This window comes from Aquarana catesbeiana, linkage group LG02 (genome assembly GCF_042186555.1).
Source record: "Aquarana catesbeiana isolate 2022-GZ linkage group LG02, ASM4218655v1, whole genome shotgun sequence".
Lineage (NCBI taxonomy): Eukaryota > Metazoa > Chordata > Amphibia > Anura > Ranidae > Aquarana > Aquarana catesbeiana.
This window is the reverse complement of record NC_133325.1, coordinates 686,894,016-686,915,071: the sequence shown is the minus strand read 5'-3', so window position 1 is coordinate 686,915,071 and position 21,056 is coordinate 686,894,016. Positions and strand designations below refer to the sequence as shown.

General features: G+C 44.1%; 1 protein-coding gene across 2 annotated transcripts in view; it reads left to right on the top strand.

The window, feature by feature from the left end:
* The window catches only part of SPAG5 (sperm associated antigen 5), a 184,872-nt gene that overhangs the window by 46,431 nt on the left and 117,385 nt on the right, over positions 1 to 21,056 (top strand). For both annotated transcript variants that reach the window (XM_073616771.1, XM_073616770.1), the window contains exons 5-7: positions 3,450 to 3,633; positions 9,879 to 9,998; positions 19,625 to 19,717. In XM_073616771.1, coding sequence (XP_073472872.1) covers positions 3,450 to 3,633; positions 9,879 to 9,998; positions 19,625 to 19,717 — 397 coding nt within the window. The remainder of the gene's footprint in view (positions 1 to 3,449; positions 3,634 to 9,878; positions 9,999 to 19,624; positions 19,718 to 21,056) is intronic.

The window sequence follows — 21,056 nt, the reverse complement described above, 5'->3', positions numbered from 1 at the left end:
ACAAGTAAGCACACACCCTCATTAGGCAGTATATAAGAGGTATATTTGCAGCATACCCTCAGTCTCCCTTCCTCTGGTGAATAGCAGGCACTTTTCACTTCTCACTAAGTAAGTACCATTTCCATCATTCTACGTTTTTTCCGTGTCTAGGCACTATTTCTTGCCCTATACAATGGGGGTTCATGCGTATACTATTTGACTCCGCATTGACCCCCGTTTATTTATAGTGGCCCTGCTCTATAATGGCTTGGCCACCATCTGCTTTCTACAACTTATACTTTTGTGTTTACTTATTTTTTAGACCGGTGGACTCAGTGTGGGATACCAATCCACCGAGCCCGCTGTACCTTATGACCAATCCCGGGTTTGGTTAACAGGCAACAGTCCTGTATGTATGGGACAACATAGTGCTAAAACACATGTCCTTTAGTACCCTTTGAGGTAATTAATCCAATTTTTAATTAATCACTTTTGTGCAATCCTTTTTCTTTTCCCTTTCCTTCAAATATTCATGCTACCCAGTGTTGTTGTGAATATATGTCTGCCTATATATGTTCAGCTCATTTAACATGTAATTTTATCTTAAGCACCCCCTACTGGAGCTCATTGTTTTAACTTTTATGATACACCCCAATAAATTTGTTATATTTTTGATATTGAATCCGACTCCCTTTTTTTTTAATCCTCTATACTTGAAAAATAGGTCCAGTCTGGGTTCCATGCAAACATGATTTATGAGCAGTATGATTGATACTGATATGCAAAGTTTTATGATTCTGTCTAGGTCAGACTGGTCTACATGCAACTATTCAGCAGAATCAAAAAGTGACCGCAATTCTCCTTATTAAGGCCTTGATCACACTGATCTGACACGAAAGTCGCATGACTTCCGATTTGACTTTGCCCTGCGCCTTCGGATCCGACTCTAACCCCCTTCACGCTGACCGTACGCAAATTTGCGTTCATGGCTTGAAGGGGTTAAGCCTGGAACTGCAAACATCACTCTGGTACCGTTTTTTAGAGCCAGCGGTTGGCTTTTTAGTTATAACAACCGATACAGCTAAAAGCCGCTTGACTGTTATCCTATCTGCCGCTCTTCCTGACAGTATGACAGTATTCAGAATTGCCGATTTTGATGATCTGATTACTTTTAAGTGCAAAGTAGGGATTTGGGGTCCTTATCACTCCATAAAATCCCTCCATAAAGAGTACCTGTCGCCACCTATTACGGTCATAAGGAATGTTTACATTCCTTGTGACAGCAATGAAAGTGATCAGAATTTTTTTTATTTATTTTTTTTCTAAGGGACAATGTAAAAAAAAAAAAAAAACACTAAATCGCTCATGCAGCAAAGAAAACGCATATGTAAGTCACGCCTGCAAATGTAAACGGCGTTCAAATCACACATGTCAGGTATCGCCGCGATTGTCAGACTGAGAGAAATAATTCTGGCAAAAGACCTCCTCTGGAACTCTAACCTGGTAACCGTTTAATTTTTTTTGAAAGCGTCGCCTATGGAGATTAGGTACCATAGTTTGTCGCCATTCCACGAGTGTGCGCAATTTCAAAGCATAACATGTTGGTTATCTATTTACTCAGTGTAACATCATCTTTCACATTATACAAAATAATTGGGCTAACTTTACTGTTTAGTGTGTGGTGGTTGTTGTGTTTTTTTTAATGAAAATGTCCTTTTTCCCAAAAAATTGCGCTTGAAAGACCGCTGCGCAAATCCCGTGAGACATAAAATATTGCAATGATCACCTCCTTATTCACTAGGGTCTCTGCTAAAAAAAATATATAGTTGTGTGTGTTGTAAGTAATTTTCTAGCAAAAGATACGGTTTTTAACTTGTAAGCAACAAATGACAGAACTAGGCTTAGGCTTTCATGAAGGGATAATGAACTGGATCCGATTTTTTTTTTTTTTTTTTTTTTTATCTGACTCTGAGATGAGTGCGACTTTCCTTTGACCAATCAAAACAATTCCTTTGGTTCTGGTATGGATGAAACCTCATGCCCAATTAAAAAAAAAAAGGCGTGTCCCCCCCCCCCCCCCCCCCCCCCCCCCAAAGGAAATACCAAACACTTAACTGAGCATGCAGCCTGGCATGTCAAAAGGGGGGGACGAGTGAACGCCCCCAACCCCCCCCTCCCCAAACCATTTCAGGCCACATGCCCCCACCCCAAAGCACCTTGCCCCCATGTTGATGGTGACAAGGGTCTCTTCCCCACAACCCTGGGTCGTGGAAGTCTGCAGGCAGGGGGCTTATCGGAATCTGTAAGCCCCTTTAGGAAAGGGGTCCCCCAGACTTGGCCGACCCCTACCCATCCACCCAAAATAAAAGTGTAGTGTAATAAAAACCATGAGATTGTTTTTTAACAAGTCCTTTATTAAAAATTAAGATTGTCCCCCGATGTAGATCCAATGTCTTCCTCGTCTGCCGCGTTAAAAAAAAAAAAAAAAAAAAAAACTCTCCTCCCCGCCAAATGCTGCCGCCCCTCTGGCAGCTTCTGTGTCTGACAGTTAATTATATAGCTATGGGGTGTGGCCATGCGGTGACGTAACTCGAAGACCCCCGTCCCATTGTGATGTCAATGTACTCCATGCTTATTCACATGGGGGGGGCTGGATCTGGGGTCCCCCCTTAAAGGCCTGTTATGATTCGGGGGGGGGGGTGCTCGCTCGTCCCCAAGCCCTTTCCAGGCTTGCTGGGCTGCATGCTTGGTTAAGGATCTGGTATGGATTTTCGGGGGGGGGGGGCCTACGTAGGGTTTAAAGGGGGGGGGGGGGGGGGGGGGAATTTAAATTTTGGTGTGAAGTTCATTCCACTACAGTGGTGAGTGTGTCCTGGGATTTCTGTCACTAGGCTTTAGTTCCTCCCAGGTTGCAAAATGTTTTGGAAAAGAATGCGTAGGGTCTCTCCCCCAACCCCCCCCCCCCCCCTTGGATTTGTGGGGGACCCCACGCGTTTTTTGTTTTTTTACCAGTACAATTTGCATTAACATCCTGAGCACAAGTTGCATGTTACAAATCTGATCAGTTAAGATGCTGATCAGACTTTGATGCGACTTCCATTCAATTCTATGGGTTGAATTCAGACAGAAGTCTGACCAAAGTAAGGCACAAACCTTTTCCAATGTCGGACCGACACAAGTTGGACCAGTTAAGATCGCTCTCATAGGGAACCATTGCTTTTGACATGTCATGCAACTTGTGCTCTCGAAGTCGGAGCGCATGTCAGATCAGTGTGAAGAGTGCAAAATCTGGTGCAGCTGTGTATGGTAGCCAATCAGCTTCTAACTTCAGCTTGTTCAATTAGGCTTTGACAATATAACCTGGAAGCCGATTGGTTTCTATGCAGATCTGCACCAGATTTTGCAGCTCTTTAGTTTTAGAACATCAACCCCTTTTGTCTGCATTGTTTTTCATAGTGGTTTGTCTTTAGTTTTTCTAAGGAGACCTTTTGCCAAGCATCTCGGGAAGAACTAATACATCGCCTAGAAGGAACTTTAATTGTTGTTGAAGTGCTTTCTCGTCAACTCCAAGACTGGCAACAACGAACTGTCACATCTAAACCATCTGAACAGAGAGAGGCCTCCACGCAGACATGTGTAATGTATGACAGTGAAGTAAGTTCTTAGACTACACATTTTTTTTTACTTTTTAAAGTGTGTGTGTGTGTGTGTGTGTGTGTGTGTGTGTGATTTTAATTTGGATGCAAAACAAAACATCTACTTTATATTCTTTTTTATGTTCTGATTCACATAGCTTAACTTTAGGAAATGTTTTAAAAACTGCAGCTTACCTTTCCAAGTTCTTTACTGGAAATTCCATCAATGAAAAATCCTCCCAGTAATACTGCGAACTGGATTGGTACATTTTTTATTTCTTATGGCAATAGGGGGCTGAGTGTTTTGCCGATCTGTCCTGCGCTGTCAGATTGCCGCTATCATTTGTACACTAGATTTGAACAGGGTCTGTCTTAACAGCATTAAAGTAGTTGTAAAGGCATGTGTTATTTTTTTTTTTTCCTTTCTTAAAATGATAAACGTTATGCTTGCCTCCTCTGTACAATGGTATTGCACAGAGCTGCCTCTTCTTCTGGGGTCCACTGTCGGCTCTGTCTGCTCCTATTCGAGTGCCCCCATAGCAAGCCGTGTGCTATGGGCACACTGGTGCAGGCACTCTACTACTCCAGACTGTGTGTGTGTCGATAGATGGACAACATGGCTCGGCACCACCCTCTCGCTCCCTCCTCACAGGATTTGATGGACAGCAGCAGGAGCCGATGGTTCCTGCTCTAAGGCAAGCCAGTAAGGAGCAGTTTACACCAGACATCCACAAACTCCTCATGTGAAGACTCCCATGACTAAGCCCCGTGGGCCATGACAAACATGTCAGGGTTGTGGCCTAGATGAAGTGTCTAGGCTGAGGCTGCTTCCACTCTTTAACTGAGGGTTTTGTGTGATGTGCGGATCCTGGGAGTTCTTCTCCTTCCCCGTTGACTTCTATGGAGCTGAGATGAGCTCTTTTTCTGCCTGTACTCCCAACGATTGTCGGCATATAAAGACCTACTAGAGCCTGAAGTGGCACCCTTAAAGTGATGATAAACTCTTGTTGTTTTCACCTACAGGTAAGCTTTTAATAAAGCTTACCTCTAGGTAAAATTAATATCTTGCGAGCAGAAGCCAGTAACTTCACCGGCGCAAGTGCTCTGAAGGAACAGCACACCCATGCCATTGCTTCAGAGCTGTGTACCATGGACAAGACTCCCACCCGCATGCATGGGAGTGATGTCATTGTGGCTCGGCCATTCAAACAGCTGCAGCCCGCAAACCTGGAAGGGTCAGAGCAGAGAGCCAGTGACTGACGGTCACTAGCTCTCTGCACCTGAAGACTGAGAGTTGAGCGATCAGCACTCTATAATCGCTCAGTTCTCGGTCTGGAGCCGGTGGGGAACAGAAGCAGCATCAAGAAAACCAGGTTACTCATGATTGGGGGCGGGGATGCTCCTGGCTCCCCCCCTTTTCTGGGGACTTTGTGTTGGGCCCTTCCGCAGGAGAGTGCACCACGTGGTGGGGCTACCCCCAACTTTAGGCCGTGACTTTGTGGCCTCCTGGACTGGACAACGACACTCGCCATTTTACATATGGGGAGTCGCCCTCTGTGTGCCACCACTGCTGTTAAGTCCGCCACCCTCCTCTGGGTGAGAGGTGCTATAGGGGTGGACCTTGTTCAGGGCGGCAGCGGCCGCCATTTTGCTTTAGGGCATACATCCTTTCTCTCCCATCTCCTGTGCTGCGCTTTATGCGGTGGGCTGGTCCACTCAGGTATGTGGGGTGAGCCAGTCCTTGGGCACCGGAGGTTGGCTGGAGTTCCCCCACCCCCGGTCCAGTGGCCACGTGTGTGTGTGTGTGTGTGTGTGTGTGTGTGTGTGTGTGTGGGAAACGGACATACTCTGAGGCGTCACGCTCGGAGCTTTGCTGATCTGGCTCCACAATGAGTCCCAGTGAGTCTTTTTGCCTACTTGCTGCTCACAAACTGGCACTAGTGGCTGCACTGTTTGCCTCGGTGTGGAGTGCGTTACAAAATGAGGATAATTTTTGTTATGTGGCTGAGAATGTCCAAAGCATCCTTTCCTGATTCCGAAACATTTTTAGGTATGTTTTTTCTTTTTGCGGTAGCCCTTCTGAAAATATGGATCTGGCCGAAGTGGGTCTCCCCACTGCTGGGTTGCATAAAGCAACCATGATACTGGTGGAGGAGACCCCTTCCTTTCAGACTAAAAATACTAGATGAACCCTCTGCATGCTGTTATACCCTTTTCTAGCAAACTTTCCAATAAAAAATAGGGATATTTAGTTCACACATATTCCAATAAATGTTTAAGCTGGCCAACTGCATCAAAGTAATCCCTCTTTAGCTAGTCCTACTCTGCTCTGCCACTGCAAATGCTACTGTGAACATAATGCCAACATGGGGCAAACAGATACAAAATGGGGGAGAGCTACAAGGTTTAGGTCTGGCCCAAGCTATTGGGATCTGAGCACAGGTATATCTTGTTTCCCTTCCTACAAATTAAGGGACTTTCTTGGAGACCCCCAGGTCACCAGAACTAGTGTTGGAAGATTCTTCTTCTTTCTTCTTCTCCCCGCTACACTCCAAGCTTATCCATCTTGGTGTAAGTGCTTCGGGAAGTCCTTTTTGGCTAGTGTTGGTCCGCTGACCAGCCATCTTAAGCGGTCCAGGGTGACTTACCCTTCCTGGGTTATCTTCTCTCTGGTTTCTGCTTTGGATGACATCAAGAACCTTGCTGGTGGCAAGAGAATTTTCTTCCTACATCCACAAAAAAATTATGTGACCATGTCGTAAGCACAATCCATTCTCTGTAATTGATAGTGGTGGTGTTTTTTTTTTTTTTGGTTTTTTGTTTTTTTTTATTTTACTGACTGCTTGTACAAGGGCTCCAGTCTCTTCAAGGTGCCCACTAGGATGCCTGGTGTCCCTGGCCTTGCATAACCCTGAAGCCTGCGGACAAGACCTCCTCAGTGGGAAGGTGTACCCAGCCATTTCCAGGGTTGGGGGTCATCTTTACTGGTTCACAGGCCCTTGGACCTCTAATCCCTCGACAACTGGATCTGCAAACTGACTGTGTTCGCCTCCAAAACAGAATTCTCTTCTCCTTCAGAGAAATTATTTCTGTCCAGTCTTTGCTTCCCCTGTCTCACCTGCGGGGGTACTTGCATGGTGGGACAGGATTTGCTACTCCAGTAACTTTTCCAGAGCCGTTTTGGGGACCTTTACTCCAACCTGTTTACAGTTCCAATAGTGTGCCGGGTTCACCCAATAATGGGCTTCCAAGCCCTGAATGCCTTTTGAGGATGCAGAAGTTCAGGATGGAATCGATTACATTCTTTGGTGACCTCCCCTCCTCAGGGTGAGTTTCTAGCCTCCATGAACATCAAGGTCACATACATACCTGCACGTCCCCATATGTGCTAGGTATCAAGGCTACATTTTGCTCATTGGGGACTCATTTTCATTTGTGTTGCATTCCTTTGGCTTGGCCACTGCTCCTCAGCCTTTTACCAACGTGCTGGCCTCAGTTCCAGCGTTGCTGAGACACCAGGGGATCGCTGGAATGGCTACCTGGACAACCCTCCCCTGCTAGTGGAGACTTATTTTGTGCTGATGTACTACCTTATGATCACAATGCACTCTGTAGAAATGTTAATAGGTCCTGAAATTCAAGGCCTGCCTTGACTGCAAGTCGAGAGTATCTGTGTCTGATCCTTCACTCAGCATGGGCTTAAGTGTTTCTCCCAATCAGGCAAGCTCCAAACGCTCGGACGGCGGTCCTGCTGCTCCTGTCTGGCAGACCGTTTTCACTGTGGTCTTGCATGCAGGTCGTGGGTCCTATGGTTTATATGCAGTTTCATGCAACAGTTCCGCAGAGAATTTCTAGCCAATGGGACCACTCTTCCGCCTCCCAAGTCAACCAGAGTTGTCTGAGTCTGTTGGCTAGGGCCTCTCTCCTTTTTTGGTGGCTTCAGTATTCCTTCCTACAGATTGAGAGGTCCTTTCTTCCCCCTCCACTGGATGGTAGTCACAGTGAACACCGCTCTATCCAGCTGGGGAGGGGTTAATTTGGAGCCAAAGGTGGCTCGGCTTCCCACCTATGTCCTGGTGCTGTGTGCGATACGGCTGGATCTGAATCAATAAAAGGATCCTCTCTGAGGGTGTCCAGTCTGGAACCAATCTGACAACATCACTGTGGTGGCCTATATTAAACTGAAGGACAGTACGAGGAATGCAACAGCAGCGCTGGAGGCCTCACACATCCTTTAGTGGGCAGACCTTCATCTACTGGCCCTCTCTACCATGTACATTCCAGGCACTGGCAGGAGTTTTGCCTTAGTTGTCAGACGCTGGATCAGGGAGAGGGAGGGGGGTTGTCGGGTTTGGTGTTCCCGATCATATTGAAGGCGTGAGGGTCTACCTCTTGGGAGATATATCATCGCACCTGTAAGGCTTACATCATCTGGTGTGAGGCTCTGGCTGTATATCCACATTCCTTCTTGGTGGCTTGGGTTTTGGCCTTTTTCCTATGGGGCATTGAACAAAGGCTGCTGGAGTGCCAATAAGGTCCAGGTTTCCACCCTGGCGATCTTTTTTCTCTGACCCTTGGCCACGCTGTCTTTTGATATGTATCTTCACCAAAGGGGTTCGCCATATAGCACCTTCTGTGTGTTCCCCCGTTGTGCCACGGGATCTGACCGTGGTTTTTTCGGTACTCCAGAAGCCTCCTTTGAGAGTATTTGGGATATTCCCCTACTTATGCTATGTCAGCAAGTTGCCTTTTGGTCACCTTCATTTTCACACAGTGGGTGTTGAAACTGGCGGCCTTATCCTGTGGATTTTTCCGCTTTGGTCTTACACAGGGATCAGGGGTTCTCTGTCTGTGTCCCTCCTCCCTTCTAAAGATCGTGTTGGATTTCCACCAGGCTGAAGACATTGACCTGCCTTCCCTGTGTCGTCGACCTTTGTTCCATGAAGAGGGTCTGATGCACTCCTGTGATATGGGCAGTTCGTGTATTCCTATCTGCTATGGTTTTCTTTCTGGAGACCCGATGCCTTTATGACCTGATGCCTTTTTTGTGATCCGATGACCCCTAAAATGGCCTAGTGGCATCCTTTGCCATTATTTCTTGAGGGATTTGCCAAATGATTGTTCAGGTTTTTAACTTTTTAAGCATTGGGCTCTGCCCTTTCTGGTCACTACTCACTCCTCTAGAGTGGTGCTTCTTGGGCTTTCGGATAGCATGTGTCTGTCTCAGGTTTGCAACGTTGTCAACGTTCCTATGACAACGTCCAATAGGACGAAACGTACGTCGGAAGGCAGACGCGCTGACGTCATCGTTTCTATCCCATTGCGAACGGGTGCATGCAGGCCGGCCGGCTGATTTATATTACATGCTGTTTTATTCGTTCTTTTTGGTAAGTGCGCTATTTTTACTGTTTTCAATAAATTATTCAAGCGGATTCACACTATGGAGGATGTGTTTTTTATTCCCCTGGGTTCCCATTGCTGAGTTATTGGGCCTTGTTGTCGGTGAGTCCCGGGTGATCCTCCCTCTATGCTGAGACGGATGGTGGTGTCCCCACTGAGTGGATTTCTGGCATAAGCTTCATTACAGCTTACCTCTGGTAAACATATATCTACATAGGTGGTGGATTCTTCTCACAAGATGTTTTATTCACTAAAGTTTCCAATCACTATTGGTGGAACATATTGCAATAAGGACTGTTGATATCAGAAGTCACTTTTACTGTCACGGACTTTACCTTTTTTTTGTCACTTTTTATAATTATTTGCATCCAGTTTTATAGCACATTTCTCTGATTTATTTTTCACATATATATTGTGTCGATATTTTATTTATCTTATATTGATCACTTTACAGCATTCGAAATAATTGAGGATTCATTGATTGCTTATATTTAGCGCGGTTCTTTTATGTATTGCAAGGCGGCTACCTGGTCGTCCATGCACGCTTTTACTGCTGCTGTTTTCGCAGCTTGCAATGCTTTAAGGCTGCAAGTTTTTTTTGGTGGCCGATGTTTAAGCTTCCCTGTTCTCTCTGGGGAGGGAGTTTTGTGTGGGTGGTTGGTATGTTTGCCTGGTTGTCCCAGTTTTTTGTTGCCCACCCCCTCAGTGAAGAATTGAATGTGCGACGTTCCTATGGTAAGGAATAAAAACGAACAAGGCAAAGTTCTGACTGAATAGGATGCAGATGGCAAAAAAGTGTTGGCTAGGTCTGTACTTCAATTTGGGGAAACATTGCGAAATGTTTTTTTTTTTTTTTTCTATTAGGATGAACGTTATTACCGCAATTTATATTTTCAAACACTGAGTAGACAGCAGTCATTGCAACGCTGCCATGAGGATGAGAAGCGCTTACAAGAAGTTCTCCAAGAAGCCACTGAAGCCTTGGTAAGCACACATTTATGCAAATGTAATGCTGCTTGCTTACATGGTGCAACGAAACAGGTTCACTAAAATGTAATTCTTTCCAGCATATAATTCTTGTTGTAACCACTGCTCCGTTCAGCAAAAGAAAATCACGGAGTCTTCACATACATAGGGCTATGTAGAGAATTAAAGCTTAATTCCAGCCACAAAAACTTTCATTCAAATACAGTATCTCACAAAAGTGAGTACACCCCTCAAATTTTTGTAAATATTTTATTATATCTTTTCATGTGACAACACTGAAGAAATGACACTTTGCTACAATGTAAAGTAGTGAGTGCACCGCTTGTATAACAGTGTAAACTTGCTGTCCCCTCAAAATAATTGAACACATAGCCATTACCGTCTAAGCCTCTGGCAACAAAAGTGAGTACACCTCTAAGTGAAAGTCCATATTGGGCCCAAAGTGCAAATATTTTGTGTGGCCACCATTATTTTCCAGCACTGCTTTAACCCTCTTGAGCATGGAGTTCATCAGAGCTTCACAGGTTTCCACTGGAGTCCTCTTCCACTCCTCCATGACAACATCACGGAGCTGGTGGATGTTGGAGACCTTGCGCTCCTCCACCTTCCATTTTGAGGATGCCCAATAGGGTTTAGGTCTGGAGACATGCTTGGCCAGTCCATCACCAAAGCTTCTTTAAAAAGGCAGTGGTCGTCTTGGAGGTGTGTGTGAGATTGTTATGTTGGAATACTGCCCTGCAGTGCAGTCTCCGAAGGGAGGGGATCATGCTCCGCTTTAGTATGTCGCAGTACATGTTGGCATTCATGGTTCCCTCAATGAACTGTAGCTCCCCAGTGCCAGCAGCACTCGTGCAGCCCCAGACCATGACACTCCCACCACCATGCTTGACTGTAGGCAAGACACACTTGACTTTGTACTCCTCATATGGTTGCCGCCACACACGCTTGACACCATCTAAACCAAATAAGTTTATCTTGGTCTCATCAGACCACAGGACATGGTTCCAGTAATCCATGTCCTTAGTCTGCTTGTCTTCAGCAAACTGTTTTGCGGGCTTTCTTGGACATTATCTTTAGAAGAGGCTTCCTTCTGGGACAACAGCCATGCAGACCAACTTGATGCAGTGTGCGGCGTATGGTCTGAGCACCGATGGACTGACCCCCACCCCTTCAACCTCTGCAGCAATGCTGGCAGCACTCATACATCTATTTCCCAAAGACAGCCTCGATAAGAGGCTGAGCACGTGCACCCAACCTCTTTGGTCAACCATGGCGAGGCCTGTTCTGAGTAGAACCTGTCCTGTTAAACCACTGTATGGTCTTTGCCACCGTGCAGCAGCTCAGTTTCAGGGTCTTGGCAATCTTCTTATAGCCTAGGCCATCTTTATGTAGAGCAACAATTCTTTATTTTCAGATCCTCAGAGTTCTTTTGAACTTCCAGTGACCAGTATGAGAGAGTGAGCGCGATAACGCCAAATTGAACACACCTGCCTCCCATTCACACCTGAGACCTTGTAACACTGAGTCACATGACACGGGAGGGAAAATGGCTAATTGGGCCCTATTTGGAAATTTTCACTTAAGGGTGTACTCACTTTGTTGCCAGCAGTTTAAACATTAATCGCTGTGTGTTGAATTATTTTGAGGGGCCAGCAAATTTACACTGTTATACGAGCTGTACACTCACTACTTTACATTGTAGCAAAGTGTCATTTCTTCAGTGTTGTCACATGAAAAGATGTAATAAAATATTTACAAAAAATGTGAGGGGTGTACTCACTTTTGTGAGATACTGTATATTCCTCAACAAACACAAAAGATATAAATTCAATCTATATTCACCAAATACCTTTGCAAACTCAGATATTAACTTGTTAAATTGTGGTGACCTCATCACTGTCCTGCACATAGACTAAGCAGAGCTGTGGCAGGGACCCATCAGATCCCACCACTACAGGCTGCCTGTAGAAAACTATAGGAGGGGGTGGCTATAAGACCAGTCTGCACAAGGATAGAAAGGGGTGACTGGTCTTACAGGAAGCTCCTGCACAGAGGCAAAGTTACAGCCCTGGAAGAACTGCACACTGAAATTCATGAATTTTTGTACAGATCTGGATGATATACACAAAGTACACCAAGATTCAATTAAAGCGGGGGTCCACCTATCAGTTTTTTTTTTTTTGTTTTTTTTTGAGTTCATTCACAAACTTTTCTTCTCAGCATTACATACTCACATATTGTGTGTAATATGTCCGCCTGTGTCAGATTTCGTCGGAAAGAATAACTTATATTATTCACTGCAGGCGGTTTCCAGCTTCATTGTGTGCATTTGAAGCCCACAAGCATTTATTTCCTGGATGCGGTGAATGCTGTGCTCCCAGCATTCACCGCTCGTTCCCGCACATGCTCAGTGGCATCCTGGGAAGCCTGAGACTAGCTCCCAGGAGACTGTGCGGAGTCTGGGAGAGGCTAGAAACACGCTTACTCCCACGGGAGGAGAACCAGGAAGTGCAAAGAATAGAAAAATAAAAGGTAATTACTGCGATTTAAATTTTTTTAAACGGCATGTCAGCATCTAGGCAAGGAAGAGAATACACACAGATATTGTTCAAAATTTGGGTGGAACCCCGCTTTAAGAATACACACCTACATTAGTTTACCCCAGAGTTCTAAAGAAAAGCTTTCAAATAAGACTCCTCTGTTGTCAAAAGGTTCTACCAATGATAACTATCCTGAAGATTCTTTCTACAAAAAAGTTAAAGCATTGGTTTAAACCAATGTGTTTAAGCAAGTCAAGTGTACCATTTCCCGCTTTCATTGCAGCCCTTGGTTCATGTAAAATTTAAAGGGAATGAGATCTCTCATTGTTCTGTAGTTCACTAAAGGAAACCTGATGAATTATATAGTAAGCCATTTCCTAACATCCTTCCAAAAATCTCATTATTCCAGTGGTTCCAACAATCACTGTTAAAGGATAAGTTCAGCTTTCATAACATGTTACATTAATATGCAGGATGTAACATGTTATTAAATAAGCAGCCTCTGCACCCCAACCCCATCTCTTAGCAAATGTAAAACCTTGTAAGATGTGAAACTGAGAATAACCTGTAACTCCAGATTGCAGTGGGGGACAATTAAAGAAATTTAGATCTTAATTCTTTGCAAAGGCTTTGGGGGATGTATTCGCACCCCACCAAACTGAAGATTGCATGGCTAACCTTGAATGTGACCTTTGGTCGCTGGGCTCTGCTTGTGGTGCCAGACCTTGGTGTACTGTTAGCAGCAGGTCACTCTTCACGTCCAGAGCCATGGCACAGATTCTGATCCAGTCTCTATAAACCCCTGTTAGTGTCCTATACTTGTAACCATGGAACATGTTGCTTTCAGACTTAAAGCCCTGCATTTTAATGGATATTTTTTTTTTTTTATATCCTGTCATTGTGTACTTACTGTTTTGCATTTTCATCCGGGCCAAACTTGATGCAGTTCCTAAGTGACCCAAACTCTGATCCCTTCCATAGATATTAGCAGATATCTACTATGGTTAACATAGCCCAAAGTGTAACCTTTTGATCTCTAGATTATTCTATATGTTATGCTTTCATACTCTTCAGTGTTAGCTAGGCCTAGAAAAGTGGCATGACTTTTTGCTGTGACCAAGTCTCTCACCTCATTAAATGAGCAGAATGGTTGGTTTTGCAGTGCCTTGAAACAGTATTCATACCTCCTTGAAATTTAGTCGTTTTGAAACCAAAATCGTAAATGTATTTTATTCGGATTTTATGTGATAGACCAACACAAAGTGGCACATAATTGTGAAATGGAAGGAAAATGATAAACCGCTTTTAAAATTCTTTACAAATATGTGAAAAGTGGGGCGTGCATTTGTATTCAGCCCCCTGAGTCAATACTTTGTAGAACCACCTGTCATGGCGGAGACGCATCAAAATATCTTTTTTTTTTTTTTTTTTATTTAGACTTTAAACTGAGTCAGCACTCCAAGAAAGCACTCCCCCCTCCCAAGGGAATAGGCTGATTGCTGGAGTAAAGAGACAAAAACTGTTAAAGCTAAGTAAACATAAACACTAAGGTCATCTTACCCAAAACCAGCTGACAAAAAACAACATTTCTGTTTCCAAATCCAAGTTACAAAGCTTTCAATTTAAAGAAAAGAAGTGGATAAATAAACCCATTGTGTCAAAGGGTGAATTTATATTCTTCGTCAACCCCAATTTTGGCAGAACTACCTAGAGCATTATGCTTTGCCATAGATGCTATGAAGGATTCTATTCATTAGGCTTCTCGCCTTACGCTTGTGCTAGTTCACGTGCGAAGAACCCTTTGGTTAAAGGGTTGGTCAGCTGAAGCGCCTTTGCAAGAATCTTTTAACCAGTTTTCCTTTTAAGGGAGAATGACTATTTGGCGAAAGTTTGGATAAGTATATCCAGACAATCTCTAGCGGAAAGAGTACTCTTTTGCCAGTTAAAAGAAGATATAGACGTCCTTCATTTAAGCGCACCTTTTCCCCTGTGCCAGGTACATCCGCCTCTAGGCAGGGGCGACTGCCTCCACCGTCAGACTCTAGAGGAAGACCTCAGGGTCAAACCCAGGCACAAAGGAAAACCTGGGGCCGCAAGCCTGCAAAGCAGAATACCAAGGCCTCATCATGAAGAGGCATCTCCCCTCACCAAGGTGGGGGGAAGACTTCTGGGGTACTCAGAAGTCTGGCAAAGGGAGATTCAGGACAAATGGACTTTCTCCACAGTCTCTCTAGGATACAAGCTAGAGTTTTGAGAGATTCCACCATCTCGTTTTCGGAGATCGAAAAGGGATCCAGGGAAAAAGCAATCACTGTTGCAAGCATTAGACCGATTATTGGCTCAAGGGGTAATCATACAGATTCCCAAACAAGAGCAGGGTTTGGGGTTCTACTCAAACCTGTTTACGGTACCAAAGCCAAATGGGGATATCAGACCAATTTTAGAGCTACGGAATCTAAATCAGTTCCTGAAGATCCACTCCTTTCTCATGGAGTCGATCAGATCAGTTGTTTCCATCCTACAAGGAGGAGAACTTTTGGCATCCATAGACATCAGAGATGCATATCTGCATGTCCCTATATTCCCTCCTCACCAGAAATTTCTGCGATTCGATGTAGAACAAAGGCAATTTCAGTTTGTAGCCTTGCCCTTCGGGCTAGCTACAGCACCTCGGGTATTCACAAAGGTACTAGCCCCACTTCTAGCAAGGTTAAGGGCACAGGGCATAACTGTCTTGGCTTACTTAGACGATCTATTGTTAGTAGATCAGTCGGTGGCCCGCTTGAAGCAGGTTGTAGCCATTACAAGCAGTTACCTGGAGAATCTGGATTGGATTCTCAGTCTGAAGAAATCCTCCTTAAAGCCATTAAAAAGGCTTGAGTATCTGGGCCTGATCATAGACACAGCCCAGAAAAGGGTGTTCTTGCCTCCCGCAAAGATCAGCTCCATACAGGAGCTGGTACGGATGGTCAGGTCAAAGAGAAATCCCTCAATACGTCTTTGCATGAGGTTATTAGGAAAGATGGTAGCTTCATTCAAAGCAGTCCCCTATGCCCAATTCCATTCGAGACGGTTTCAAAACAGTATCCTGTCTGCTTAGAACAAGACGATTCAAGCTTTAGATTTACCAATGAGGCTGTCCTCAAGAGTGTCTCAAAGCCTCGGTGGTTACTAAGTCGGAACCTGCTGAAGGGAAAGTCCTTCAGACCAATTGTTTGGAAAGTAGTCACGACAGATGCCAGCCTTTCAGGCTGGGGAGCAGTACTAGAGAAGACGACTCTCCAGGGACAGTGGTCAAGAACCGAAAGAGCCTTGCCCATAAACATCCTGGAGATTCGGGCAGTATATCTGGCTCTGAGAACCTGGACTTCCAGGTTAAAGAATTGTCCTGTCAGGATCCAATCAGACAATGCCACGGCTGTGGCATATATCAATCATCAAGGGGGCACCAAGATTCTCTCAGCTCAGAGAGAGGTGAACCAGATTATAACTTGGGCAGAAAAGAATGTCCCATGCCTATCGGCAGTTTTCATTCTGGGAGTAGAAAATTGGCAGGCGGACTACTTAATTCGCCAGCAATTGTCCCCGGGGGAATGGTCTCTTCATCCCGAGATTTTTCATGCAATTTGCCAAAGATAGGGGACTCCGGACGTAGACCTTCTAGCGTCCAGGTTCAACATGAAGCTAGTCAATTTTGTGTCCAGAACATGGGACCCACTCGCATACGGAACAGATGCGTTAGTGACCCCATGGGATCAGTTTTCACTGATCTATGCATTTCCCCCGATTCAGTTGCTACCTCGACTTCTTTGCAGGATCAGACTGGAAGGAAAGTCGGTAATACTGGTAGCACCAGCATGGCCCAGAAGGTCATGGTATGCAGAGATAGTAAAGATGGCAGTGGAGGGTCCATGGCTCCTCCCACTAAGGCCAGACCTGCTAGCATAAGGGCTTAACGGCCTGGCTATTGATACCCACATTCTGAAGAAGCGTGGGCTTTCCGGGGAAGTTATTTCTACTTTAATGCTAGGAAGCCAGCTTCTAGAGCTATATATTATAGAGTCCGGAAAGCTTATGTTTCCTGGTGTGAATCCAAAGGTTGGCACCCTCAAAGATATATTATAGGCGGAATTCTTGCCTTCCTACAAGTAGGCGTAGAGATGAAGTTGGCCCTGAGTACTATTAAGGGCCAAGTCTCAGCCTTATCAATTTTATTTCAAAGACCACTTGCTACGCATTCTTTAGTATGGGGTTTCATGCAAGGAGTGATGCGAATTAATCCACCAGTTAAATCACCCTTAAGCCCTTGGGACTTGAATTTAGTTTTGTCGGTGTTACGAAAACCGCCATTTGAACCATTACAGCATATTCATTTAGTCCTTCTGACTAGAAAGCTGATATTTTTGGTTGCTATATCCTCAGCAAGGAGAGCTTCAGAATTGGCTGCTCTTTCCTGTAAAGAGCCCTATTTGATTATTCATGAGGACAGAGTGGTGTTACGCCCTCGTCCAGGCTTTTTTGCCAAAAGTGGTTTTAGGCTTTCATCTGAATGAAGATATTGTCCTGCCATCGTTTTTTCCAAAACCATGTTCCAAGGAAGAAAAGTCACTACATTGTCTTGATGTGGTTAGAGCAGTGAAGATCTATTTAAAGAAAACTGCTCAGATTCGTAAGACTGATGTCTTATTTATTCTGCCAGAGGGTCCTAAAAAAGGACAGGCAGCGTCAAAATCCACTGTGGCTAAGTGGATTCGGCAAGTTATAATTCAAACTTATGATTTAAAGGGAAAGATTCCCCCTTTTCAAGTTAAGGCACACTCTACCAGAGCGGTTGGTGCTTCTTGGGCAATGCGTCACCAGGCCTCAATGTCTCAGATCTGCAAGGCCGCGACTTGGTCTTTGGTCCATACATTTACAAAATTTTATCAAGTAGATGTAAGGTGGAATGAGGATATCGCATTTGGGCGCAGTGTGCTGCAGGCAGCAGTAGGATTCCTCAAGGTCTGGGGGTGCCCTACGGGTTGTGTCTCCCTCCCCTCCAGTAGCATTGCTATGGGACATTCCAAGAAGTAATTACTTGAGGCTCTGTGTCCTATGATGTACGATAAAGAAAATCTGATTTTTAAAACAGCTTACCTGTAAAATCCTTTTCTTGGAGTACATCATAGGACACAGAGCTCCCGCCCCTCTGTTTTATGGGGTGAGAGTATATTGCTTATATTGCTTGGAGGGGTTATATAGGGGAGTCAACTTCCTGTATTGGTTATACCAGTGTCAACACCTGAAGGTAGACCCATAACCCACCACCAAGTAATTACTTGAGGCTCTGTGTCCTATGATGTACTCCAAGAAAAGGATTTTACAAGTAAGCTGTTTTAAAAATCCTATTTTTTTCAAGTCTTGCCACATATTCTTATGCCGGCCATACACGGTTCGAATTTCGAAATAATTTTCTTTCGAAAATCGTATCTAAGACTTTTCGTACGAATTTCGCACCATTAGGGGGCTGCAGCAATGGGCGATTTTCGTGCGGCAATCAAATTTGAGGAATCGGACATGTTGGAAATTTTTAGAAAAACGAACTATTTTCTAATCAATGATGGGAGAATCGTGCGAGAAATGTAATAAGAAAAGAAAATTTACGGAGAGAAAAGAAGATTCCCGGCCACGAAAATTCTTTTCTGTAGCAACATGAGGTGAAATTGAAGGCTTGGTCGGCCGAATTTCGAAAATCAATGGTGGCATCATCGGATCACACAAAAAAAAAAACGAACTTTCTGATTTGAAACGAAAATCCCTTCGAAATTCGACCATGTATGGCCTGCCTTAATTGGATTTAGGTCTGGACTTTGACTGGGCCATTCTAACACATAAATATGCTTTGATCTAAACCCTAACCCATTCCATTGTAGCTCTGGCTGTATGTTTAGGGTCATTGTCCTGCTGGGAGGTGAACCTCAACCCCAGTCTCAAGTCTTTTGCAGAGCCTAACAGGTTTTCTTCTAAGATTGCCCGGTATTTGGCTCCATTCATTTTTCCCATCAACTCTGACCATCTTCCCTGTTCCTGCTGAAGAAAACCATCCCAACAACATGATGCTGCCACCATCATGTTTCACGGTGGGGATGGTGTGTTCAGGGTGATGTGCAGTGTTAGTTTTTAACCACCCATGGCATTTTGCTTTTAGGCCAAAAAGTTCAATTTTGGTCTCATCTGACCAGAGCACCTTCTTCCACATGTTTGCTGTTTCCCCCTTATGGCTTCTCGCAAACTGCAAATGGGACTTATGGCTTTCTTTCAACAATGGCTTTCTTCTTGCCACTCTTCCGTAAAGGCCAGATTTGTGGAGTACACGACTAATAGTTGTCTTGTGGACAGATTCTCCCACCTGAGCTGTGGATCTCTGCAGCTCCTCCAGAGTTAACATGGGTCTCCAGGCTGCTTCTGTGATTAATGCTCTCCTTGCCCGGCCTGTCAGTTTAGGTGGACGCCATGTCTTGGTAGGTTTGCAGTTGTGCCATATGTTTTTAGTTTTTGGATGTTGGATTGAACAGTGCTCTGTGAGATGTTCAAAGCATGGGATATTTTTGTATAACCTAGCCCTGCTTTAAACTTCTCCACAACTTTATCCCTTTTATGATGCGGTTTGTTCACTAAGATTTTCTAACCAACCTCTGAGGGCTTCACAGAACAGCTGTATTTATACTGAGATTAAATTACACACAGGTGGACTCTGTTCACTAATTAGGTGACTTCTGAAGGCAATTGGTTCCACTAGAATTTAGTTAGGGGTATCAGAGTAAAGGGGGCTGAATACAAATGCACGCCATACTTTTCAGATATTTATTTGTAAAAAATTTTGAAAACCATTTATATTTTATCACTTTACGCTTTTGTTTGTAACATGACAAAATGTGGAACATTTCAAGGGGTATGAGTTTTAAGGCACTGTATAAGCTGAAATATATATAAAAGCATTTTGACTGCCACTTTATATGTATTACATTACACTTATGGAATGACAGGTGGGGGGAGGGGCTTCTATTGGTAAATAAAATTAATTAAACTATACTTTTATTCTAGACATCATACAAAAGTGAAGCTGTTTCAATGGTCACCTTTGCCGAGAACCTGTATGAGACGGTACAGAAGGACAGAGTTGACTTGAACCAGAAAGTAAGACTTTTTTTTTTTTTTTTTTTTTTTTATATAACCTCAAATGCTTTTAAAATATGCATTTCTAATCTGAAGTGCTCTATAATATGTTGTTGTAACATTTAGCTCTTTATTGCATTAAATAGGATCAATTATGTTGTTTGCAGATCTTCATAATGGTTCCCTATCATTCCAAACACACACAGAATTATAAAACTGGGAACAGGCTCAGCTGGTATTGGCAGTGGTAAACCATGCCAGGACAGAGGGTAATAGTGGAGTCAGTAGTGATAATACAGCTGTAACTTCTAATCCTGGGGTGAATGCAAGGACAATTCAAAAACCAAGCCCGTGGAAAACTAAGGGGAATTAATATGCACCCATACAACTCGGAGAGGCGTATGCACAAATGCTAGGAGCCTAGCTAACAAAATGTAGGAACTGGAGCTGCTATTACATGAGGAGAACTTGGACTTTGTGGGAATAACTGAAACTTGGTTTGACAGCTCACTGGATTGGCTGGCATATATACAGGGATATTCCTTGTATCGGAAAGACAGGGAAGGTAGAAGAGGGGGAGGAATGTGTCTATATGTAAAAAATGTTGCAAGTGTGGTAGAGGAGCGACATTGTGAATGGGGGGTGCAATCAGTATGGGTATAACTTCAAAGAGAAGAAGTGGGAAATTAATAGTGGGGAAATGTTTTATAGACCACCCAACCTGAAGGAGGAGGAGCCGGACCTTAATATCACAGCTAGAAATTGCAGCGAGGCAGGTAAATGTCATCATAATGGGGGACTTCAGTTATTCCGATTGACTGGGCAGAGGGGACAGCCCGTCATTTCATGAATGTCTTACAGGACACCTTCATGTCCCAATTGGTGGATTCTCCATCTGGAAAGAATGCCCTGCTACATCTATTGATTACGAATGATCGTAGTCTGATCTCAGATGTGGAAATACGGGACAACTTGGGATCTACCGATCAGAGGATGATCATATTTAACGTAAAACATAGAAAAAGGAGGCATGAGGGAAGCATAAGAACACTAAATTTCAAACGAGCCAATTTTTCTGAACTGCGCTCATTACTACATGAATTGGGACCAAATCCTAGATACATTTAACTCAGAAGAAAAACGTGAATGCTTTAGGAGCATATTAAACAAAGGTATCACACAGTGCATTCCAGTGGGCAGTAAATCTAGAAGAGCGAAGGTGAAACCTGGGTGGCTAAACCGTAATGTAAAAAGCCTCATTAAAGAGAGAAAAATGGCATTTTAAACAATATTAAGGGGTTGGGTCACCGTCAGCATTCCAACACTACAAGGAATGCATTAAGAAGTGTAAGAACGCAAT